We start from the raw sequence: 26152 nt of genomic DNA, 5'->3' as shown, positions 1-26152 counted from the left end.
TGGCGTCCCGAATGCGACGACAAATTACGATGCCACGAATCGTAAATTTCATTAATTCCATAAATTTGGTTGCCAAAAATGGAAACGAGTGGCATTTTGGGGAATCGTGTTTCGCCCTCTTACTTCAGGCTCCAATCATTCGCTCGCCAAAGGGGAGGAGGATGACGCCTCTGCGGTGGCGGCAGCATCAGCATCAGCAACCGGAGTCGGAGAGGAAATAGAGGGCAAAACGAGCAAAAAGACGCCGCATTTGGGAGGATTGATTGCATCGCCGGTTTCTTCTTCTGTAAGTCCTTCGGTTTCGGCATCAGATAGATCTTGCAATTTGTACCCTTCTTTTGAAATTTCTTATAGATAAATCCATCTCTGAAGGTAGGATTGAGGAAAAATTTTGATTTTTCATCTATTTTGTGGGTTTTATTTTTGATTTTTTCGTATAGGTAAATCCCATAGTTACTTCATATGAAATCCGGATTTCAATTTGGGAATTGTGGGTGGTTTGTTGTCGAGTCTTGCTAGTTGGTAATCGCGGTAACCTCCATGGTTCCCGGCTTTGAATTTCTAGTTGTGTTTGGGAAACATCAGAACTCTAAGAGTTTAGATAAACTGTTGGTTGAATCTCCCATCTTTCGGTGAATTAACATAGGAATAATTGATGGTAAAACTGGATGCCTTATTTTTGGATGATAAGTGATGCAGTCCGGCTGAATCCTTTTGGTCTAGCGGACTCTATTTGATCTCAACCTCCTAAAATTCTTGATGCAAAATCGACTCCAACGAGATTGTCCACTTGGAAAGCGATATCGAACTAACAGCGCCAGACAAAATCAATAGTACTGACCAACGATTGTTGCCCCTAGTGCAATGGCCTGCTTGTATAGTTGATCGGTTAATGACACCTAGCTCATGTGGCCATCCACGCCTGCTCATGGCTTGCGTGGTGGTCTATGTGGATCTTCCACCTTTACGATTATATAAAATTTCACGAAAGTAAGTGAAGATATGATTTCTTCTTGCATGCGAAGGTTAATCTTCTCTAATTTTTCTCTTGTGAGCTCTCACTCTCACGCATGCACGCGAGCATTCCCTATTCAATTCGTCACTGACTTGACCGTCGAAGAGGTCATGCTAGCAACGTCAATCCTCGACTAACGAGCTTCGATTTGTAGGGCATGAACAACATACACGTCGGAGGACCCACCTCGACCTTGGCCCTCGAGGAAGAAGGAGAGGAGGAACCCGAGTAGGTAAAGGAGGATAAGAATGGCCACAGAAAAGATTTAGAATCAGAGTTATGTTCAAAAAGTCGGATTGTTTAGAGAATACAATGTGTTACTACAAGTTTTATCTTATTGTTTTCACAAGGCCATGGTTTAAAATTTCAACTAGTTTTGACCGGTACTGGTGAATGTTACTATTCCACTGATGGACATATGAATCTCGTCGATACAAATTGATTGCAGAGATTGGTCAGCTGACGAGGCTACTTTGAGCAACACTATTAATTATTTGAGGTTTCTGCGAGCTTGGGCTTTGTCGAAGGACCCCATGAGGCTTTCTCGAGGCTTCCAGGAGTTGGAGACCATTAGCAGGACCTTTTGCAAGGTCTTTTGTAAATTAGGGTCCACCGTTGGCTTCCTCGAGTATCCCATGAAACTTCTGCAAGCTGGAAGTTAGTGAAATCTTCAATGAGGTTCCTCCCCTTCTTCCCTCATCAATTCCTCCTACTGATTGGTGCAATTGGCTCCACTGTGATATGCCATTAGCACTAGTGGCACATCTCATTCCGATTGAGGATCAATACCTCAACATGGAATGTGATTTCAAACTTTGCATGAGACATCGGGATTATGTCAACAAATTCAATCAGGAGAAAAGTTTGTCTGTAAACTATATTAGGTAATGATAAGACAAAGCAATCCTAGAACGGTGGAGGATTTGAAGCAAGTAGGTTACTAGTGGCATGAGAGATGATGAATCAATTTTTTGTCTGTATGCATGATCAAGGAAAAGGTGGTGGACTCTAATTATAATGGATTAGCTTTTTAGGATCAGAAAGTTAAATAGGATCGACGATACTAATCCAATTATTGCCATTCTTCTAATTCAAAATCCAATTTAACTGGAGTTTCAAATTAAAGGCGAAGAATTTTACTTTGGCTGGCAATAGTAAACATGAAATTAGACAATTATGACCTGGAGCAAAGTTATAGCAAAAAAGATATAAAATTGACACAAGATGTATGAGGACACCAAATTGAGAAGAATAGACATGTTTATGAAACAAGCTCTTTACATCTTATAAATTGAAGGTTTAACGAATCGTATCATATAAATAAGTACTTTGAAGAGTTTTGATTATGTTAGATCATATATCCTCACTTGATATCAACAAAAATATGCAAAGTTGCAGTACTCATATTCTAACACAAACTATGACTGTGAATTCAGTTTATCCTGCATTTCTCATATATGTATAAACAGTAGTGCTATCAAATATGTGTTAAGGAGTAAACAACCAATATTAGGAATACCAACCATCAATACTAGGAATACCAACGACAAACTTCTTATAGGTAATGCCTTCCTGGCACTACCTTGATAAAACAATCAATCAGGGTCCTCAAGACAGATGGGGAAATTGTGCATTTCCATCTTGAATGCTTTTATCTAGAAATCATACGACTGTGCAATAAGGGTAATGATATACTGGTTTCCAAATCATTCTCGTTGCATAAATAAGTTCATTAGGCACTCAAAAGTCATACTTATCTTGGAGACGTAATTTACCTAATGACGCATCAAGGAAAAATGTGAATTTGAATGACTGGAATACCAGATGGACATTCAGATTCTTCTATTATTTCTTAAATGAATGCTTAGGCATTAATCATATTCAGCATCCACGTGCTCTTCAAGTCTTGGCTTGTGGAAGATCAGATGCACAGGTAATTGGCTTGGAAATAACGTAGACACATTGCACTCATTTCCCAAAAAAAAAAAGCCTTTCAATGTTTAGTTACCAATCTACCTCTTTTTGTTTACCTCCTAAATGAATACTGTCATCTTGCCGTCTATTTTATGTTTATTTTTTGCAATTGTTATCTCATTGTTGTGCCTTTCCATCTGGTCCATACATGCAGATCATTTTCTTCATTGTAATTGGATGTTGAAGGAGATTATCTGTTGGTTCAAAAGCTCATGTGATATTCTATTATTTTGTCAGCAACGGATTCCAATATCTGTTACTCAAAGATAATGAGTAGCCGCAGTTTAATCACAATTAAACAAATTAATCCTCCCAAAGGAAGAAAGCATGCTCATCATGCCTCACCGATATCAGTGCAACTTAATAGCCAACATGATTGTGAAGAACCAATAGGTGGCAATTTATCCTCCATGAGCCCCTCCTGCATTCCGACAGAACCTCTCAAATCATCCAGCTTCCTGAAGGACCTTTCTTTGTCACTCAAAAGATCAAGCCCAGTACCTGAACCAGAAAGTCCTCTTTCTCATGTATCAGTCCCTGAATTCTCTGAACCTATATTTTCTCGTTGTTCTACATTGTGTGCCAGTATGCACTCTTCATCTGTGAACAGCTCAGAGTCCTGTTCCAAGCAGAATAATCCCTTCCTTCCTCATCATATGAAATGTGAACAACAGAATTCATCTGTTCAATCCTCAAATTCTCCTCTTCTGTTCTGTGAAGATATTATTGTGGCAAATAACGAGGATGAACACACAGATGACTTGGTGGAGGATTTTCTTAATCTCTCTGGTGATGCTTCAGAGGGAATCATCTGCGGAGACAACTATGGGAACAGTGCCTTAGCATTCAGTGAGCAAATGGAATTTCAAATTTTATCTGAACAACTCGGTATAGCTATCACAGATAATGGGGAAAGCCCTGCCTTGGATGTAAGTGTTTTTGAATTTCTATTCTTTTCAAAGATTTTTGTAAATGATTGCACCCTAACAAATGTATTATTGCCTCTGCTTAGAAAAGTTAAGTTTCTAGGTGTTACACTCCAGTACTCAATTTCCATTTGGAACCTAATCCCATATAAATTAAGTTTTCTCTAAGCTTTCACTAGCTAATCACTACTAACTTGTAGCTCATTGATAATAATTGATTTGACTATTTCTAGTGATATAGTGTTGCATAGAGCATAATGGATTGATAAGGTCTAAGTAGCCATCCACAAATAGTTGGGCCTTGGGACAAAACATGGCAGGATGTTGTACATATGACTATGCCAGTATTATGGAGAAACTTATGTGGCAATGAAAATGTCAATTAGTATGCCTAATTGGCTAAGAATGGTTCCAACCTGATTCTGTGTTTCTTCATTTAGGACGTATACAACAAGCCAGAAATGCCATCTCTTCCACTGTGTTCTAACCACAACCAAAGTGTTCAGTCATTGAAGCCTCCTGATAAAATCCAATTGCATTCATCACCTACCACAGCTGCGACTTCATCTGCAAACAAACCTAGATTAAGATGGACCGTGGAGCTCCATGGGCGATTTGTAGAAGCTGTGGACAAGCTTGATGGGCCTGAGAGTGAGTAGACTCTTTTATGATAGCTATTTGATAATTTTTTGTGTGATTAATTGTATGCAATTTCTCATGCAGAGGCAACTCCGAAGGGGATACTAAAGCTTATGAATGTTGAAGGCCTGACTATTTATCATGTAAAGAGTCATTTGCAGGTATTGCATCTATGTTGTTTCACGAATGAAGTTGGATCCCGCACCGTAAGTATTTTATCTGTTATATTTTTCACATGTTTCTCTAACATGCAGAAATATCGGTTTGCTAAGTATCTCCCTGGGACCAAAGAAGGTAAATTCCAGCACTAATGATAACATAGTTATTTTTATGTTGTAAGTATGTTTCATTTTGTATAACAAAAAATATATTCTTAATTTTTTCAAACTTTAATGAAATTGTTAGTTATACATTCCATACAGCTAAATCAAGGAATAAGATTCATGCAATCAATCCCAAATAGTTAATCAAGGGATGAGATTCACATAGACAATCCCAAATACTTTGGACTGACATTGCTTGATGATGACAATAATGATGATTAATGGAATCTATGTAACCCTTATAATTAAAACAATCTCCGCTAATTTTTCTTAGCTTAAAGTGACTTAAAGCTTCAACTTGGGATTAAAACTCACCCTAAATATGAACTCTAAATTCATCTACTGCATTGTTCTCATACTTAATCATATAATGAATTATTCAGTTGGTCGTGAAGACAAAAAGGCCTCCTCCTCCGGAGATACAAAAGCACCCTCAATCAGTGATGATGGTGACTTGGACAAAAAGAGGTATGCCCAGAAAAGAAACTGTGATGCCTTGTCCCTCTTCCAAACATGCACTTGAACTCATTTCTTATGGTATCTATGCTTTGAAATGAATGATAGGAGTATTCAAGTCACTGAAGCTCTTCGGATACAGATAGAGGTTCAAAAACAGCTCCATGAACAACTTGAGGTAAGCATAAGGTAGTTTATAACATTGGTGTTGGAATTTAAATGCTCTGGAACTTGATTACTCCATTGACAATATCTTGAAAAACGTTGATGTTTTCAAAAAGGAATTCAAGTGAAGTCGAATTGTCTCTTTAACTAAGTATATAGCCATGGACTAAGCATGTTAAAACAAGACATTGTTGTAACTTGTAATCACGACATGCCTTGAGAATGTAATCACAACATGTGCATGCTTATTTCCTCACTTCATGGATACATGGTGGCGTACATCCATCCAATAGTCTAGTGCCAACATATCCTTAGTCCAATTTATTAACTTCCTGGTATCTACAATCTCTCTTGCCAAACAACTGTTGTATCTTTGTATGATGCTAATCTGTGTCTATAGATGTTTGTATTATACTGGCAAGTTTCAACAAAATTTCAGATTATTTTCTATATTCTTGTGGCAAAAAACAAAATGGTGTTATGATTTGTTCATTTTTCTTTGTACAACTTATCCAATACGTCATAATCTTAATCTTGCTGAGACAAGGATGTTAAGATGGTTCTGGGATTTCACAATGTTAGAATAAGAAGTCACTCCTAAAGAAAGATCAAAAATCAGTTTTTTCAAAGGAGAGGTATATAGTTTCTCAACTAGATTTTAGGTTGATTAATCAATCATTGAAGACCTAAAAATTTAGGGGGAAATAATAGACGAATGAATAACAGGATTGCCCGAAACTAAGCTCCATGGAACTCTTGTTCTACAAAGGACAACATACAGTTCATGATGCCTGCCTGACTTGATCAGAAGTTTACCAACTTCGTTGATATGAGAGGAAAGACTTGTATTTTTAGTTCCTTGTTTAAAAATATTGCCTTTGGTAGACTACTTATTAGTGACACTAATATACTTATACCTCAATCTGAACATGGTCTTTCTTTAGGTCCAAAGAGCACTTCAGTTAAAAATAGAGGAGAACGCAAGGTACTTGCAGAAAATTCTCGAAGAGCAGGCAAAAGCAAACTCTTCCTCTGAGCAAAGGCCAAGCTCAGATTCGCAGTTAGAGACAATTCATCTCTCAACAGAGCAAGCCAATGCAAGAACCGAATCCACACCATTTAACCATCTGAAGCAAAAGGCAAATGACTTTGATGATGACTCTAAATCCGTCAAGGAATCTAAAAGGATCAGGCTGGATTTGGAGCAGGAAAGAAGAAAGTAAATCTCTGCAGTGAAAGTTCCTTGTTGGGACAGCTTTGATGATCCACATTCTCTACTTGTTTATCAGGATTTGCCCATCAGTAAATTTTATTTACATTGATTTCCTAGAATCATCGGTGGGAGTGGGTTTGAATTGGATTTCTAAGTGATTGTAATGTGTAAATTCTTGTGGAGAACGGAACAAAAAATTAGGATTTGTATTTGCGCTAGCATTCTGGCACTTATGTATCAGAATTTGAAAGAAACTTGTGCAATTTTTATTATCCCTAGTGAAATTTATGAGAGTGGTAATCTATGTTGTTCATCAAATGAACTTTGATAATGAAAATGAATTTCTTATGAGATATATATATATATATAGCCGCCGCAAGCGCTATTTTTCCGGCCACCGCCGGTTGCCAAGAGCTTTCGACGCGCCACTCGCCAGTGCGCCGGCGCCGGATTTCCGGATTGTTCGGAAAGGAAATAAAAATTGCCAAACCAGCACGTGGACCACTGTGGGCCAAATCGCGGCCGGAGACCGGCCGAGGAAGGACCGCCGGCCGCCGGCCGTCGGCCGGTCTCCGGCCGCGATTTGGCCCACAGTGGCCGCTTGTTGAATGCGGCGGTTTCCGGCTGAATTCGGCCGGATTCCGGCCACAATCCGGCCGGAATCCGGCGCCGGTCGGCGCGCCGCGTCGGTCCGGCGGCCGGCGGTGGCCAGACGGCGAAGCGGCAGCGGCGGGAAATATACGAAAATGCTATGCTGCGCGCCGGTTTCATACGCGCCCGTGCGCGACAACGAGATCACCGTCCATCACGCATGATCGCAAAGATCGGATCATTCAAAAGTGGCTGCACAGTGCCGCGCCGTCCGATCCGTCGCTGTTCCCGCAAGCGCCCGACCCGTCGCTGTTCCCATCTCGTCGCCGCCGTCCCCATCTCAGATTAAGAATAGATCGATCAACTCCATTTCCAGATCGATCCCCATCTTTAGGGATTACAATCTCTAAAGCACCGAAACAACTCGTTACGGGTGAGCGTTGTTGAATCTTGTTCCATTTTTTACTCTTTCAAGCGACAGTCGTAGCTTCACGAACTTGATCTTTACCGGTATGTCTGTTTTCATATGTAATACATTCAATTTCTGCATGTTCTTCAAATCTGAAGGAAATTTCAAACAAACTCGACTTGCACAGGTGTGTTGAGGTCACTGATGATGGTTTAGCTGCCACAGCAACTGGCTGCAAGTTGATACGAAAGTTAAACCTCTGCTACTGCACGAAGATCACTGACCGAGGTCTGAAGCACATCGGTCATTTGGAAGACCTTCATTATCTGGAACTGAGAGGTTTGTGTCACGTTACAAGTTCAGGCATTGCAAAAATCGATAATGAAGGTTAATGTTGAATTTTGTTTGGATAGGATCCTTGTGATCTCTTTCCTTACAAGTTGATATATCCTTGTGAATATTGAACGTTAATCATGTTTCTAGAAATTTAGCCATTAATAAGCATGCAATCATCTTCCTTAATTAGGGTTAATTGTTGAATTACATAGTTACTTTACTGTTATTATTGACTAATTGTTGCAAACAATTAGTGACTAATGAGATTCTTCAAGGTGAACAAATAATTTCAATTTGAATTAATATAATATATATATATATTTTTATATTTAAGATAACTTTATCATGTGTAATATTAATTTATATGATATTAAAATTATTTATTTTTTAAATAATTTAATTCGTGTTAAATTATTAGGCCGAAATTGATTTCGGTGCGCTTAGGGTTCGAACTTTAAAATGGGCTCAGTTGAATATCAGTTGAACCGAAGTTGAACCATTGTGAATCGATTTGGGTTTGGCTGGATAACCTAACGCTCTTTCGTTCCTCTAACCTCTCTATCGCACGCCGGTGGATCGCCATCGAAGGAGTGTCGTCGCCACTCGCCGTCGCAGCAGTGGCGCCCTCCGACGCTAGTGCCCTCCTGTAGCTATCATCGCGCGTTTCTCCCTCTCCGATTATCACCATCGTGTTTTCGCCTTCCCCTCATTTTTTCTTCTTCTTTCCAGCTGCCAGCAGCTACCATCCACGCTACCTCCGGCCCCCTATCCGTTTATTGTTTACGGAAGCAGCACATCTTGGGTTCTTATTCCCTCCTATAGCGGGCGATTTGGCAACCGACTGACTACTCTCTCTGGAAAGCTGCTACTTTTTAGTAAGGTATTTTCACTATCTTTTAGCCATCAGAACCCACGAATTCTGGTTGTAGATTTTATTCATTGGAACTTTTTGTAGTGGTAAACCTGTGACGATTTGTTATTGGTGAATGTATATCCATGTGCTGGTTGATTTAGGATTGTGCAACATAACTAGTACATGCACTGACATGATTGATCTTATGATCGGTAGGTACCAGTGCCACATCAATAAATTTACGAGGTTGTTTTGATGCTGATCTGATGTATGATTAGTGCTCAGGTAGTTTTGGGGGATTCATTAGTATTTTCAGTAACTGATCTGATACAGGTCTATATGATCGTGCCATTACTGCCGAAATTGATCTTTAGGGTTGTTAGTTATGAGTTTTTCATTTTTATTCATATTTATATGTTTCTGTCTACTTTAGTTCTTTAATCCTTGGTGATCTTGTCTACAGTTTTGTTATCCCCATCCACTGCTCGTGTTTGCATCAAACCTTGGTGGTTAAAATGGATTATGATTTCAGAAAGTTTAGTAACCTTGTTTCTAGGTGATTATAGTAGCTATACCTAGTTTAGAATTGTAATCTTTTTTTGGTAATATAGCGGTTTATAGTATGTAATGTTTGGCCACATGGGTAGAAAATTTATTAGTCATACAACCTTTCCATTTGTGATGAATTCTGGGCATACATTAGTTTTTTTATATGTCTAATATGTGGCATTTCAGAATTTTTATTTAGATTACTACATTTATGATTATCACAAAGTATTATTCCACTAAATGCATTTTTTATAAAATCTAGGATGACTAGTGAACCAATGACTCAAGATTTGGCCAGTGATGGAGTTTTAATACCGATGCGTTTATTTTGTTTGGCTATTCTCATGACTTAAGGATTTTTTATTCTGAGCAGCCTGATCTGTAAGTTAAAGTAGGAGCTCAAATGCCGGCTGCTTCTCTTGTGTGTTTCCATTCCTTGATCAGTGGTGCAGTTGAACACCGTCTCACGAGTCGGGTGAAGCACTGGAACCAAAATTGTTCATTAAAAATCTCTGCTTCTTTATCTGATCAGTCGTTCCAACCTGTAGCTAAAAGTCTTCCTATCACTTCTAAGGTAATCACTTACAACATTGGCCTCCAAACCTTTACTCAATGTTTGTCCCACTTGACATTAGGTTTTAGGCTGACATCATTTATAATACTTGTCCTTTTGCTGTAATCAAAATTTATTTTCTTTCTCAAGGTAATTAATAAAAAATGACTTTGTTAGCATTAGATTTATGTGCCTTCAATACAAGAACTAATATGAACAAATTGTTTAATCTGTTTTCCCATGAATTGCTCAGATAGAAACACTATTAGATAGTGTCAAATGGGACAGCAAAGGGTTGGCAGTTGCTATTGCACAAAACGTGGACACTGGAGCTATTTTGATGCAGGGGTTTGCTAACAAAGAAGCACTTGCAGTTACCATTGCGTCTCGCAAGGCAACTTTCTACAGTAGATCAAGGTCAACCTTGTGGACAAAGGGAGAGACCTCTATGAACTTCATAAATGTCCAAGACATTTTTCTTGATTGTGATCATGATTCAGTAAGCTTCCAGAAGATAATATAGTGTTGTGTTTGATCAAAGATTTTGATGCATTACTTTTACTACCTTTGTTTAGATCATATACCTTGGGAAGCCTGTTGGACCAACCTGCCATACTGGAGCAGAGACCTGTTACTATTCATCAGTATATGATCTTTTGGGTGATCAAGAGGTTTGTAATCTGGACATTTTTCAAAACTTCTTAATATATTCTTTCTGCCATGCTTCTTGGTTATTTTGGAATCTTGTGGTAGTTTATCTACATCATTGCTCACAGCCCATCCAAGATCATCTAGCATCTACAACCTTATACTCACTGGAGGCTACAATTTCGCAACGCAAGGATGAAATCGACTCATTGAAAAATGGAAAACCATCATGGACGAAGAAGTTGCTTCTTGACAATGAGTTACTTTGCTCCAAAGTCAGGTGTGTTGTCTTCATTACTGTCACATACAACTCATGCAGAACTGGGAATTATTTTTTTGTGTATCGCGATTGATATAATTTTCCAGTTCATTTTGGGTTAGTTTATATTTTTCTTTGCCAACCATTTTTTTTTGGACCTCAGAGATATATTGTTCTGACAATCTTGTTAAAAGGCAAGGGTCCTGATATAGTGAAGCTTGATATCAATTGGTATTTAGCCAATGAATTAAATATGCCATGAGATTTAATTCAAATTTCTGCTTGTGTATGGTTGACTCTGATGAGATTTAGCAAATTGATGAGTTTTTAATAACTTTGATATCCATATAATAGCAGTTTAACAATGGAGAATTTTGAGTAGGTACAAACTATACTCTTGTTTTGGGTTGGTACAAGGACTTATCTTGTTATTTGTGTCTTTCAAAACTATTGTCTACTACACGGAAGATGGTACTTGTTCAACTCAAGATTGGTAAATCCAGAGTTAGTGAGTATTCAATATGGCTGTAAGTGAGCCAAACTTCACAAACAGACTTGATACTCCACTCAATAAGAGCTCGACCATGTTTGTTCAATAAACATAAAAAAGCCTTGATAGAATCATTAAGCTCGGGCAATAAGCCGAATGTTTATGAAGAATGTTCATAAATTGTTCATTAATAGAACTTGCGAACATTTCATGAACAATGCTAGTCCATATCTTGTTTGTATACATGTTTAAGATTTAATATAGTATCTCCTATATGCTTGAGGTAGTATATGTATATTAATTTTATTTTTTTACATGTTTACTGATACATAATATCTTTGTCTAAATTTTTCAATATGTATTGTAAACACCGTTGTTTAATTAATGGCATTCTGCCTATTCTATACTGATACACTGTATTACATATGCCCACATATCCATATGCAACCTTATACTAATTTAATCTTCAATTATCTCTACAGATAAACTATCTAAAAAAAGAATCATGCATAATGTCATGCGAACATAATGAATCAACAAAATAAGAAGGTAAAACATACCTTAGTCAAACGTGATATGATATATAGAAGAATGATGTATAATGATTTAGGATAATAAGACTGCACTTTGATCAATCTTGATGTAGATCTAATTACAAAATTTTTAAATTCCAATTAAGTTTCTTTAACTAATGATGGATTCCAAATTATTTTATTTATGATAGAAACCAATCAATCACAACTTGGTTTAGGCAAGAAGAGTGAGGAACATTAAAAAAAATAATAAAAAAATGAGATTATTATGATTGAAGATAGTCTGTGAATTTGATAGTTGGTAAATTGAATCAATTAGAGTTGAAGCCGTGAATGATAAATTAACCATAGAAAAGTTTATTCAGTATCATTAAGATGTATATTGTTTCTTTTAATTATGGCTTCCTTAAGAGTTAGAGCTTGATGAAGATGAGATCTTGTTTGAGTTGTTAAAACTAACGCTTAATTCACTTTGTTCTTAGCTAATACTTTACATGTTAAATAGTCCATTATGGTGTTTTGGATCCTATGCTTTCAGAGAAGAGGCCTCAGAACTTGCCGAAACATTGCTCCAAAATGAAGACAAGACTCGAACTGCATCCGAGATGGCAGATCTGCTATTCCATGCAATGGTATTGCTCAAGGTTAAGGATGTGAAAATGGAAGAGGTCCTTGAAGTCCTTAGAAAAAGATTCTCTCAGTCGGGCATAGAGGAAAAGAGCAGCCGAAAGAGGTCTACCAACCAAAGCTGAATCAATGGCTTAGCCAGGTACAACAATCCAAGCTTGAACATGACAATCTTTATCCTTAATTATATTCCTTAAAGTAATAATTGTTATGTATGGACATTCAAGTTTCCTAGTTTTATGATCACCTGAATAAGTTTAATGTATCGTAGTTATAGCTTGTAATCCATTTTGATAGTGTTATTTTTGATAGATCCCATCTTTATGTTAGTAATGAGTTGTGATTCCTCAATTGCAATCCTTTAGTTTTATAATTTTCATTTTACATGTTTGTGATTCAATTATAATTTTTGCATATATAAATGAAATTTTGCAAAACCCATCTTTATGCTATAATGAGTTGTGATCCCGCTAGTTAGAACTCTCAAATTTTGTGATTTTCTCTCCTCGTTCCTTCATTGAGAGTAAACACAACATTATTTCAAAGCATAGGATCATTCATATTCCCAAAGAGTTGATACCGAACAACGCCCGTCTCAAAACATAATATTAAATGAAAACCCTGTCAAGATACAGGTAAAAGGATCACTGCAGAAGTTGGTCTATAACCTTTAACAAATAGCAGCCACACTTAACATTTAAAATTTAAAGCTACAAAAGGATTTTGGATGCTACAGAGTTAGGATAACCTGTCCAAAAAGCATTAAGAAGTCCAAAGTGATCGGACTTCCCATCATCTCCTATGTGGCTTAGCTTTAGTTTCTTGAGGTAGCCACTCAGAACTTCTTTTGTCCTCGACCACTCCTTGGAGTTGGCACTGCACATGAAGGTGCAGATTTTCACCAATGTTGATTGTCTGATGGTCTCCAACATTGTCATTACCGAGTGCTGTTTCTCCCTTTGCATTCCTTGATGAGACTTGTTGATGCAGTTTTTGCAAGTAAGGCATTTGTTTCAACCATAACATTCACTGAACTCTCTCCATCGGATCGCATTTTCTTCTTCTCTGGCATAGCAGTCATCTTGGTGGCTGAATCATTTGCTTTAAGTGACTTTGACGCTGGCAATATATTGGAAATGCTAAATCTACTGTCACTAGACTGTCTGACATCTCTCCATGAGAATTTCTGTATCCATGTGTTGGGTTTTGCCGATACAACAGTATCTGTGCCACGTTCACTTTGTGTTTCAATGAATGAATCTTCGGTTAAAATCTCCTGCTGTTTGTCAACCTTAACAATTTTAGTTGTGGGCAATGCAAACTCGTCTTCGGTCTCTACTGCAATTGAAGAGGTTGCCTGGTTCAGTGCATCATCAGAAGTAACAGTGGATATGATGTGGTTCTTTGCCTCTTTCTAGAATGCATTTTATTTCGCAACACTAATCAGATAATAATTATAATATTTCATAAATTAAATATATTAAATACTTTTTTTATTATAAATTCTAACAAGACAATCAAAGACTTATGTTTCATAGCAATGACAACAACTGCACTGCAGCACACAGAACGTACACATTTTGTTGACTGGGTTACGTTTCATTTGTTTTTATTATAAATATAATTTTTGTAAGGTATCTAACCATGTTCCACTTTAAAAGCGCGTCATAAAATAAAAGGTATCTAATCTAAGCATATTCCACTTTATATGAACCGACAAATATATCACTCCAAACAATTGACGACTTCACGACTATCTGTGCATCCCTTAATTCTGCATCCCGCTGCATGCTTCAGATTATACATGAAAGTATTTTGAAGGGATTATGGGATAGAATGAGCATGATTCATAATAACTGAGAAAAAAAAAGATAAAACATATTAAAAATAAAGTTATCTGAAATTAAAAAAAGGCTGATTAACTAGAAAAAAATATTTACAGATGGTTATCAGTAATAAATAGTTCATTCGATTTCAATTTCGTTTAGTTTGAAATCATTAATTAAAAAATTAAATATAAATAAATCAAAAAATAATTTCCAAATTATCATTTTTATATATTCAGATAATAATTATAATAATTCATTAATTGAATAATATTAAATATAATTTTATTTTTATCATAAATACTGACAAAATAAACAAAGACTCTTCTGTCTTTTAGTTTGGAAATTAACGATATCATAATTTTATTTTTCTCCTCATTTTCTATATATTTTTTATATATGCATCATAAATTTATGCTTAAATTTTCATCTTATATGAAAGACTCAAATTGCTTTTAGGAAAATGATTTAAATTGCATGCCATAATATTATTGAATTAATATTGTTGCTTTACGGTATAACAAACTTAATTAGAATAAAAATTATATATTTACTATGATCAATATCGTGCCTGATAAATTCATTGGAACATTAACTAATAAGCTAAGCAAAAAAACTTAATTAATGTTAGATTTAAACTCTGTCAACCCATTAACATTAGATTTAAGCTCCGTTAGATTGAAGTTCTCTGACGAAGCAATTTTTTAAATTCACATAAAATAATTACTTTTATATTTGATGGTAAAAATAGCTTTATTCTCATTAAAAAGTTATTTAAAATTTTTAAGAAATAATTATTCATAAAAAAGAGTTTGCAGAGTTGGCAATGAAACTACTCTAAATAAAAAAAATAAAAATAAAAATAAAACAGAGGTGCGTATTGAACATGCATAGATGTCAATTAGTCCAAAGAGTTGTTGAGCAGTCTACATCATGGGAGACTTTGCATAGATGCATTGACTATGTCCCTTATCCCTTACCATAAGTCCGCTAGTTCCTAGTTTGCCTACCTAACATTTCCAACAAGAAACAGAGAAGAACAATGGCCGGAGGAGGGTTCCTGTCTTCCATGTTCACCACGATGGTAGCCAAGCTGCATAGCTTGGCTTCACCGTCAACAACATCTTCTTCTTCATCGCCACGCAGAAATATTGAACAAGAGATGAGTAAGCTGACAGAGACGATGAGGAGAATCCAAGCCAAACTTGATGACTCAGAGGAGGAGAATCATGTAAAAAGTCACTCGGAGAAGCTTTGGCTTAGCGAGCTCAAAGATGTTGCCTATGATGCCGAAGACGTAGTAGAAGAGTACGAGTACGAGGTGCTGCGTTCCAAACAACTACATGAGAGCAACAGTGGAACACATGATCAGGTACGCGATTCTTCAGTGATTAATGTTGTGAATACCTCAATTACTTTTTTGATTACTTTTTTTATTTTGCCGTTGTTTCCAGTTTAATTTTATATGTTGTAAACTAGATGATAACAAGATCCTGTGCATGAATCTTTTGGAATTCATACTGTAATCTATAATTTCGATGTTTAGATTCATGATTATAAACCCAACAGGATGAACTTGCAAATAAAGCTGCGGAGATAAGGAAAAGGTTTGATGAGATTACCAAAGAGTGGAAACTCCTAACGTTGCCTAAGAATGCTGGAAAGAGAAAGAGAAGCCCCTCGCCACCCCTAGTTGGGAACCGAGAAACAAGCTCTTTAGTAGTTGAATCAGATGTTCTTGGAAGAGAAAAGGAAAAGGATATGCTGGTTGAATGGCTGCTGTCAGAGGATGATACAACAGAGAATGGAGTTTCTGTCATTGCTGTAATTGGGATGGGGGGACTGGGAAAGACAACACTAGCTCAGCTTGTCTATAATGATTCAAGAGTGAAAAGCTATTTCAATTTAAGAGGATGGGTCTGTGTATCTGAAAATTTTCATGTTGCTAGTTTGACAGAAAAGATCCTACAATCATTTACAAAAGTGAAAGTTCATGAAGAACTAGATGGGCTCCAACATGCACTACAAGAGAATTTGCAGGGGAAAAAGTTTTTGCTGATATTGGATGATGTTTGGAATGATGAATTCACTCTCTGGGATGAATTAAGAAAGCCCTTATTATCAGCTCAAGTGGGTAAAGTTATAGTGACCACTAGGAATCAACCAGTTGCTAGAATTATGGAGACAAGAAGTCCTCTCGACTTGAATTGCTTACCATTTGATGTATGCTGGCCATTGTTCAAGAGAGTCGCTTTGGGAGGAGCAGATAAGAGCCTACAACCACATCTTGAAGACGTTGGTAGGAAGATAGTAGACAAGTGCAAAGGCTTACCTTTGGCTGTGAAGGTGCTTGGAGGTGCTCTCAGAAACAAAGAAGATATAGATTCATGGGAGGAGATACTAGAGAATGAGATGTGGGAATCAGAAGAAACAAATAATGGAGTTTTACCAGCACTTCGAATATCATATGATTGCATGCCGATCCAACTTAAAAGATGCTTCCAATACCTGTCCTTATTTCCCAAAGACACGAGTTTAGATTCAGAAGAAATAGTCCGATTATGGATGTCACAAGGTCTTCTTCCTCTTGATGAAGATGATGGAGATAAGAGAGCAGAGGACACGGGCAGAAATTATATAAAGAGATTGGCTGAGAGGTCAATGTTAAATCTTGACAGGGAATTTTTTTCAATGCATGATCTTGTTCACGATCTTGCACAATATATAGCTCGGGATGAATGCCTCTGTGTGATGGATAACAAATTTGACACAAAGAAATTACAAAAGATTCGACATTTGTACGTGAGCATAGAAGATCCTCATCTACTAAAACATCTGGAGACAATAAAAGATCTTCAACAACCAAAACTGATGCGGACACTTTTTATTAGAGCACGAGACAAATCATGGGGGAAACGACCTTTAATTTCAAGACAAGACAAAATTTTTGGAGTCCTTGACGATCTTTTCCAAAAATTAAAATATATACGAGCACTCCATTTAAGCCAGATGAACATCACAGAGCTACCAGATTCATTGGGCAACCTCAAACTACTTCGTTACCTTTCTATAAGAGATTATGCAATACAGAGTCTTCCGGAGTTCATATACAACCTTTACAACTTACAAACTCTGGATCTGACATATACAAATATTTCTGTACTCCCAAGACAGATTGGAAGTTTGATAAACCTACGTCATCTTTTGCTTCCTTTTCTAGGTCCCTTTCTTCCATCTGGAATTGGAAAGTTGACCAACTTGCAAACACTCACCGACTTCAACGTCAGTTGTGGAAAAGAGCATTGCGACATAGGAGAATTGAATAGTTTGATGAAACTTGGAGGGCATATCTCCATTAGTATTTCAACATTGGTGAACACATTTTCAAACTCCAAATTGCCTCTGAAGACAAAAAAGTATCTTGATTCTTTGACGTTATATTGGTCTGATGCTTTTAAGTGTTCCAAAAAAGATGGAAAGAATGCAGAGTGGCAGCTTGAGTACTTGGAACCGCATGTCAATCTCAAGACCCTTGAAATATATTACTATCCGGGTGTCAGATTTGCTGGATGGGTGAGTGATTCATCCTTCACTAAGTTGACCTCTTTGAGTCTATCTGATTGTAACAATTGCAATAAACTTCCACCGTTGGGTCAACTTCCTTCTCTGGAAATGCTTCGGATACAGGTGGATGGATGGCGTTCAACATGTGGGACGTGAATTTTGCTCCATGCTAATGGCATCTCCATCTTCTTCCCAAAACAAAATTGCATTTCCCTCTCTAAAACACTTGGAATTTATCTATTTGCCAAATTGGAAAGGGTGGGATGGAGTGGAGATTGGTGACTTCCCCAGTCTCCATGTTATTAAAATTAGAGAATGTTCAGAGCTGATCAAGATTCCTCAGTGGCCCCTTTTGTCTTCTGTTAAAGAAATGACATTAGGTAATTGTGGTGCACTTGATGTTCCAAATTTGCATTTGACAGTTGTTGTAGGATTAAAAAATCTCACCTCCTTGAATTCTTTAATTATAGAATGTTGCCCTAATCTTGAGTTCAAGCAGTTACCAGCCACCCTCCAACAACTGAACATCAAGTGGTGTCCTTTGTTTAAGAAGGGGCTCAAAGAACAACAGCATATACCAAATGTCTTGGTAAATGACTTGGTATGGAAAGCATACGCCCTCTCTTTTCAATATACAAATACTCTTTTGATAAATCATAAGGTTATTCATATGCATCATTGCCTTTCATTTTGTGTGTCGATGATGTCAAGGGAGAGGAACAGGAGATGGAGCTACAACAAATGCTTATGGAGTTAAGGTTCGTCATTAATACCGTCGAAGATTGGAATGATGGAGAGGATGACAACGATGATGATAACATGGATGAATGATCACAAGAATGACAAAGAGCACAATGGTAGCAGCGCCAACATAGAAGGATGATTCTTTCCATTGAGAAGGGATTCCTATAGTTGAGGATCCCTTTTTCTTAATCACTTTTATTTTAATTGGAATATATGTTTAGGATGTACACGTAAAATAAATTATGATATAACTTATTACATTATAAATTCCTCTTACTTTTTCTCTTAGTTTTGAAAAGTTTTCATTAGAAACAGAATGATTGTTGAAGCATCAGTTTTTTTTTAAATGAAAAGATATATTTGTTGGTATATATATAACTAAATTAGTAATATCTTAAAATGTCTATTAACAATATTTAAATTTAATTGGTTTTTATTAATTTTTATTTAAATTATTTTCTCATTAAATATCATTTAAAATATTAAATAATTATAAATACAAATCTGAATAAAGAGATTGTAAATGTGAATTTTGCTCAAGTTATTGTAAGCAAATCCAATAATCTCTAAATAATTATAGATGTGTATTATACCAAACTAAAACCTTAAATATTTGATAAGAAAATGTAGTAAGTATACTTTGACAGAGAGATTCAATGCTTGACGTAAAAGTATATCATGGTTGTTTATCCATGTCTTTCTGTACAATATCTAATAGAATCAATGGTGATAGGGTAACCTTATAATTGAGAATCTTCTCTGTTAATGTTTATGCCTAGGGTCCTAATTTTATTAAAGCTTGTGATTTTTAATTTTTTATATTATTTTTATTTCATTTCTTAAAAGAAAATATCCATTTTTATTTAAATTATTTTAATTTTATTTGTTGTAGATTTTTTATTACATATATTATTTTTTAAAACTTAATCAATTCTTTCCTTTTCTACATTAATCTCTCTAAAATATATGTTCTCTTAGCTGTTGATGATTTCATATCCTTCCCTCTCTGTTGGGATTACAATTAAAGTCTCATATTAAAAATAAATGAAGAAGATCGTGAATTTATAAAATGTAAAATATTTTTATTGATGTGAGACTTTTTAGATAAAATTTAAAAATAAAATCATGAGAATTTAATTAAGCTCAAAATTGATAATATTGTACTACTGTGGAAATATATTGATTCTATTCATTTTAATATTTTACTTGATTTTTCATATTTTTTAAATGAAAATTTTAGATTTTGCACATGAATCAGTTTTCATATATTTTTTTTAATCAATAATATTTAATACGATACTTAGAGATTATTTTTTAATGTCCGACAATAATCTCTTACATAATTTTTGTTAAAACAATTTGGATAGATTATTTATCTAAGTGCTCATTTGAATTAATCAAAATAAAAATTAATATTTTTTATTATATCCATGTAGATGATAGTCCGAATTTAAAAAATAAATAAATTATTTTTCATGAATAATTTATAGAATATTATTGACAATAATGGTTAGCTTATTAGGTTCGATAGAATTTTTTTAAAAAAATAAAATTAATAAAATTTTATTTGCATTCAATAATATTTCAAGAAAGATTTAATAATTTAATAATGTTATCAATTGAAAAAAATTATTATGAAAGCTTAAATATAAAAATTTAATTAGAAATTTACATCTTAAAAAACTAAATTTTATATATAGAAATCTATTTTTAAAAATTAATTTTTAATTTTTAATTTTTTAAATTTTAAAAAATATAAATTCGTTGATGCCGATCAAGTTAGGTACTCATGAGATCGATCAAAGTTGTATGAGTACCTAAAAATTAAAGGTTGACTAATTAAATCTATCAAAATGACTTCCATATTTTAACTTCAAGATTAAAACTTATTCCTTACCGGATAATGAATAACATCACTTGCATCCATAGAATAATTAACGTGTTGTGTTTCTATGCTTAAAAACAATGTAAATGAGACAAACTTTTGTAGTTTCATTATCACAACTCACAACTAGGGGTGCCTTCGGGATATGATTGAGTTGATTACTATAGGATATATTTGTTAAAATGAGCAAGGGTCGAATCTTGACGAAGCCGAGGTAATATCCTCCCCGTATTGGTCAATTGTAGTTTCTCGATTTACCTCCTCACAGATGATAGTGGAGTTGACCGTGTGAGGCCGTTGGGATGGTAGATTCCATCTTTTGTTGAAATATCATAACTAGGGATGATAATTTAAATAGACAATTATAAATTGTATCTTATTGACTCAAAACTCATTTAATCTAAACTTGATCCTAATCTATTTATAGTAAGCAATTTAAAATCTTTTAAAATCACACACAAACGGTTTATAAGTGAGTTTGTAAATGCATTTACGTCTGATTTAATTAAACGGATTAGATGAGTTATAAATGACTCATGTGACGTGATCAAACAAAATTCCATTGTTTAGTTCCATTAAAAAATAAATATTTTTTAAATAAAATTATTTTAATTATATAAAAATATAATAAAATCTATATTATTTTATATTATAATAGATATATTATTACATGATATATTTATAACTTATATATTAGATTATATATTTTTAATTTGACTAGATTAATTATTATCATAATTAAATATTATTATAAATATTTATAAATAAGATAGGTAGAAATTGACTTGTGTATGATTAAACTTGTTTAGTTCAAACTAAAACCTTAAAAATATAGGTCAAATTGAGTTGTGTAAACATGTACTCGAAAGTTATACTTCGAAGGTTTAATTGCTATGGTTTTGATGGACTAATAAAGTTAATAAATTGAGTGGGACTAAAGGATTAGGAAGGAGTAAGGCCTCCATCGCCTCTAGGATCGGGCTGTCGTAAAAAACACAAATCATCATTGATGTGATATGGGTCTCAGACGATGATGTAGATAACTTCTTCTACAAGTTAGGATTTTGGGTCTATATAAATATCTTATGAGTTAATATTTAAGGAGAAGAAGTTTTTGATTTAATAATATTTTTGGCAGTCATTTATTTCCCTATCTCCTGATATTCTTTCGAATGAATAGGTTTTAGAAGATTATTTTCGACGTTCGCAGTTGAACCAACGAATTCAATATTTTCCATAGGATAATCGCTATCTTGTCCAGCGTCAGTTGATATCAGAGCTCTTAGATTCGATGGATCATCGTCGTGGTCGTGATCATGGTCGTGATAGGCAAGTTTCAACTGAGGAACTCTCATACCGTGATCATAGCACTCGAGATGATATACTTTAAGATCTACGTACAAAGATAAGTTACAAAGTTATTCCAGCATCTAGCGGCACAAGATCGTAATAGTCAACTCTTAGATTCGATGGATCGTCGTCGTGGTCGTGATCATGGTCGTGACAGGCAGATTCCAGCTGAGGAAGGCAGATTCCGACTGAGGAAGCCTCGCACCGTGATCGTAGCACTCGAGACGAGATACTTCAAGATCTACAAAGATAAGCCACAAAGTTATTCCAGCGTTTAGCGGCGTAAAATCATAAAGGTCGTAAGTTCCTTTATTTCACTTTTGTAAAATCATTAATTTCTAATGAAGGAGAGATGTCGAAGCGCAAGTTTGGTTTTGAGGATTACGAGATCAATCACCCCACCACCTACAACTTCAAGAAAATGTTGGCTCCACAACCCCTCTACGTTCCCCCTTTCTCCTACGGCAGCGAAAACAATCATGAAGATGCGGACCTCGACAACATCGAGTACGATCAGTCCCACTCTCTCAATCGTTCGATCACAGGAAGCAGCAAAGATGATGACAAGATTGAAATATTTGGTGATCTAGTTTATGATGATGTTGACGAAAAGGAGATAGACCTAGATCAAGCGTTGATCGCCCACTTTATCCAACAACAATCAACAGCTTGGTTCATCTATCGACGAAGTCCCAATCTTCATCGTCTCACCTTGCATTGATTCGGCATCCCAATTTATTCATCATGATAAAGACGAGACCGAATCAACTGGTGAGCCAATATACGACGAGGATGAAGTTGTCGATGAAATAGTCGGTGATCCAATTTTTTGTCTCGGCGTCGATGTTGACGGGTTGCTCAATCAAATCCTTGTCAATGTTTCCGGATGCGCCGACGCTTCCACTGCACAGGAGGCTTCTCCTTCAAAGAAAGCACCAAACCTTGTCCAGAACTTTATTGACCACTCAAATGATTTAGCTTCAACAGACATTATGCAGCAACAAACAGATTTATCCAAGGACATAGAAATACAGATACTTCGGTTGTATTAGAAGGACATGAGCAGATGCAAACAAAGGTTTCAACTAATGAAACCAAAGAGCTAGCAGATGATTGTGATTTAAATGAAGGCATTCTCGTGGACGAAGGAAAACAAGGGAAGCCAACTAGCTCTTCAATAATATCCTCCTCTTCAGTACATATGTCTTGTCAATCTTTTTTTCAAACTCCATGTCAACTAATTTGTCAACTTCAATTACTATAGTTGCTCTAATTTCTTTTTTGACATCCTACGGAAGGATCTTGGAAGGCGGAGTTTCGAGCCTCGATCGTTGTGTTACTTGGGAGGTGGGTAACGACTCGTCAGATTCGCTAAGCCTAGCTCTAGTAATCATGGGGAAGGTGGCGATGACAAAGACGGTGGTGAGCGCTATGACTACATGCACGGTGGCGGTGCTCATTGTGCATCACCATATGCAGAGTTCGAGTTTGTGGTCGCGGGTCATTGCAGTGATCAAGGAGTTAGAGGAGCAGGCTGCTTCACCATTATTATGACCTGATGACTGAACACATACCCCACTATTCATTATAGTCTTCCCCATTTCATATTCTTGAGTATGAAAATTATATTCGTTTATGAAAATTGCTTTTGGACCCAAGAAAGATGAAATAAAAATTTTTGCTCAAGGTGAGCTTGATTATCATGAACCTAAAGTCAAATAAATATATTTAAAAGTTTACATATGTATAAATCATAGTACAATTTAGATTAACTACTTACATATAATTTGAACCATGGTGTTGACATTTCAGAATATAGGTTTTGAAAAATCCTTCAAAAAAATAATTATAACACAAAGAATTTACGACATAAGAAATTAAAAAATATAAAATATATACTAACTCGAAATATGGCATGAGTTCTAGATAATTCAGTAAAATATATGTCTGGGTTGCACGTCATTCTTGACGAATTAAATATGCTTACGTTAAAAATTGAGAATGAGTTCAAATTGGAATCAATAGGGCCTTCATCATTTCTTCCCAATCTCCATCTTTTGCTCTTAACATGAGACTCAAAATAATATGATGCAAAAGTTATTACTTTCTCTACAATGTATGCATTAACAATAGAAGCTTCAACATGTGCTTTATTTTTCACTTTTTTCTTCAAATGATATAACAATCTGATTATAATATAAGAAATTATATTAGATATCAAAAAATATATATATATAATATATACTAACTCAAAATATGGCATGAGTTCTAGATAATTCAGTAAAATATATGTCTGATTGCACGTCATTCTTGACCAATTAAATATGCTTACATTATCCATTTGGTCGACCAAGTAGTTAAAAATTGAGAATGAGTTCAAATTGGAACTACTAGAAAAAAATAAATAGACAACGCTAGAACGACAACGCTTTTTGTCAAAAGTGTTGTCTTTTTTTATTTAACAATGTTTTTAGCCAAAAACGTTGTCTTATAAAAATCAAAGACAACATTTTTCAGAAAGCGTTGTCTATTAGCAGTTTTTTTGGGTCAAAGACAATGCCTTTTAAGAAAGCGTTGTCTATTAGTATTTTTTTGGTTGGTCAAAGACAACGGTTTTTAAAACGTATTGTAGGATATCTTATATATCCAGGATCTTCTTATGTCCGGGTCTGCTTCGAAGATTTCGCCCGTCATAAACCTTTCAACTTCTTATCTCCACGGTATGCTTCGAAGTTATGCCTCGATCCTCTTCCCCCTCTCGCACCTCTCCTTGCCTCTCTTCCGCTCTCGCCGCTCCGCCCAACTTATCCTCTCCGAATCCCGATCCCGACGCAGTATAACACTCTCGTGCTAGTTTCATCCTCGACGGGAGCGACGACGCGGTCCGACATTTTCTCCCATCTCGTTCCTTCCGCAGCCAGCAAGCACAGCGGTGCCGACTTCCCACGCTGTCGCAACGAGGAGCCTTCTGATTCGTGCCACATCATCTCCCCGGGCTAGACTAGCTCGACCATCAAGCAAACCCCTTAGTCGCCTTCTTCGTCGCCCTCCCTCAACTTGCCCTAGGGTTTCAAAGTCGAGTAGCCCTGACGTGGAAGGGAGCCCTAACGTGGAGAAACTTTGGACACCCAACTCTCGTGGACGTGATCCTGCACCTTCGCGTGAGAGGTTCATCCTCCTAAAACCTTGCCTCTTGTCTTCCTCCGAAAATTATTTCTGTCACTGCAATACACCTTTTTTCCCCTTCTAGTATGGATCTCGAGGCTAATAAGAGGAGGAAGATCAACAATGAGGATTGCAACAAAGAGGAGGAAAGGATGGATGGAGGCAAGTATGGGAGCGTAACTAAAGAACTTGAAGCCATTCATGTAATATCTCTGACAGATATCCCCAGTTGTTTTCAGTTTGTTAATACGATCTTATATAATATTAATGTGTTATATAAATTGCTGCTTGTGAAGTTAAATTATCCACTTGATATTGGTGTTTCAATTCCAAAATTATGATATCTGATTGCATGTTGATGCTTGATTCTAGGATTCTGCTGTGACTCTGCAAGAGAAGGCACACGACAGGAGCTTCAATGAAGATGAAAAAGTATTGCCAGAAAGTGATGGATTGGAAGATCTTTGGAAAGATATGTCATTAGCAATGGAATTTATGAAGGTTAGCTTTGTTGCATCTGTATTTTTTTTTGTGATACATTATTTCTTTTCTTTTCCTGATTCATCATCATAGAGAATGCTAGCTAGTTGTGGAAAGTAGTCTTACACTTCTATACTTGCAATTTAGAAGCCTAATTTATGAACAAGAAATTAATCTGCATAACTTACTGATCTTGTGTAAAATCTTAATATCAGTGATGATTGAAATGAACACATTTCTAGCAGTCTAAATCTTGGTAAAGTAGAACCTTATTTATAATTGTTGTTTTATGATCAGCATATTCGTCTTTATTCCTTGTAGATTCAAGAACTGATGATCTTTAAGTACTTGCATGTTAGATTTTTCAGTAGTTGCCTTCAGTTTCTATTACAGAATTCCTGTTTCCAGCTACAACCATAGTCTTTTACAGAGAAGTTGGCACTCTGTCCTTTCAAATTATGCAGATTCTAAATGTCACTTTCTGCAGATTCTAAATGTCATTGACACGAATGACACATTCCTTAATATGCAGTTTCCATATTCATTAATATGATGTTTTGTTTACTTTGCATAAGCATT

At 35.8% G+C, this 26152-nt stretch overlaps 2 protein-coding genes and 1 pseudogene across 4 annotated transcripts; all 3 read left to right on the top strand.

Annotated features, from left to right (window-relative positions):
- The first annotated feature begins 104 nt into the window (after positions 1-104).
- LOC141815510 (protein PHOSPHATE STARVATION RESPONSE 3-like) lies at positions 105-6999 on the top strand. Of its 2 annotated transcripts, XM_074703456.1 has the most exons (9): positions 105-286; positions 3144-3918; positions 4356-4384; positions 4460-4566; positions 4639-4715; positions 4809-4848; positions 5261-5345; positions 5442-5511; positions 6443-6999. In XM_074703456.1, the coding sequence occupies exons 2-9, from the start codon at positions 3259-3261 to the stop codon at positions 6719-6721; spliced, it is 1347 nt and encodes a 448-aa protein (XP_074559557.1). In that variant the 5' UTR covers positions 105-286; positions 3144-3258; the 3' UTR covers positions 6722-6999. The 2 variants fall into 2 exon arrangements, with proteins under 2 accessions (XP_074559557.1, XP_074559556.1); XM_074703455.1 differs by having other exon boundaries at positions 4356-4566.
- Positions 7000-8557: 1558 nt separating this feature from the next.
- Positions 8558-12910, top strand: LOC141815060 (histidine biosynthesis bifunctional protein hisIE, chloroplastic). Of its 2 annotated transcripts, XM_074703023.1 has the most exons (7): positions 8558-8693; positions 8777-8927; positions 9823-10023; positions 10256-10501; positions 10578-10673; positions 10779-10930; positions 12471-12910. In XM_074703023.1, exons 3-7 carry the CDS (start codon positions 9853-9855, stop codon positions 12682-12684), a joined length of 879 nt encoding a protein of 292 aa, XP_074559124.1. In that variant the 5' UTR covers positions 8558-8693; positions 8777-8927; positions 9823-9852; the 3' UTR covers positions 12685-12910. The 2 variants fall into 2 exon arrangements, with proteins under 2 accessions (XP_074559124.1, XP_074559125.1); XM_074703024.1 differs by lacking the exons at positions 8558-8693; positions 8777-8927 and having other exon boundaries at positions 9906-9924; positions 9998-10023.
- Positions 12911-15425: 2515 nt separating this feature from the next.
- LOC141815670 (putative disease resistance protein RGA3) lies at positions 15426-18925 on the top strand (annotated as a pseudogene).
- The last annotated feature ends 7227 nt before the right edge of the window (positions 18926-26152 follow it).

The sequence above is a fragment of the Curcuma longa genome, chromosome 21 (genome assembly GCF_044706935.1).
Source record: "Curcuma longa cultivar G26 ecotype Majalengka, Jawa Barat chromosome 21, ITB_CL_G26_1.1, whole genome shotgun sequence".
NCBI lineage: Eukaryota > Viridiplantae > Streptophyta > Magnoliopsida > Zingiberales > Zingiberaceae > Curcuma > Curcuma longa.
The sequence above is the reverse complement of the archived record's forward strand: the minus strand, read 5'-3'. Positions and strand labels throughout refer to the sequence as shown.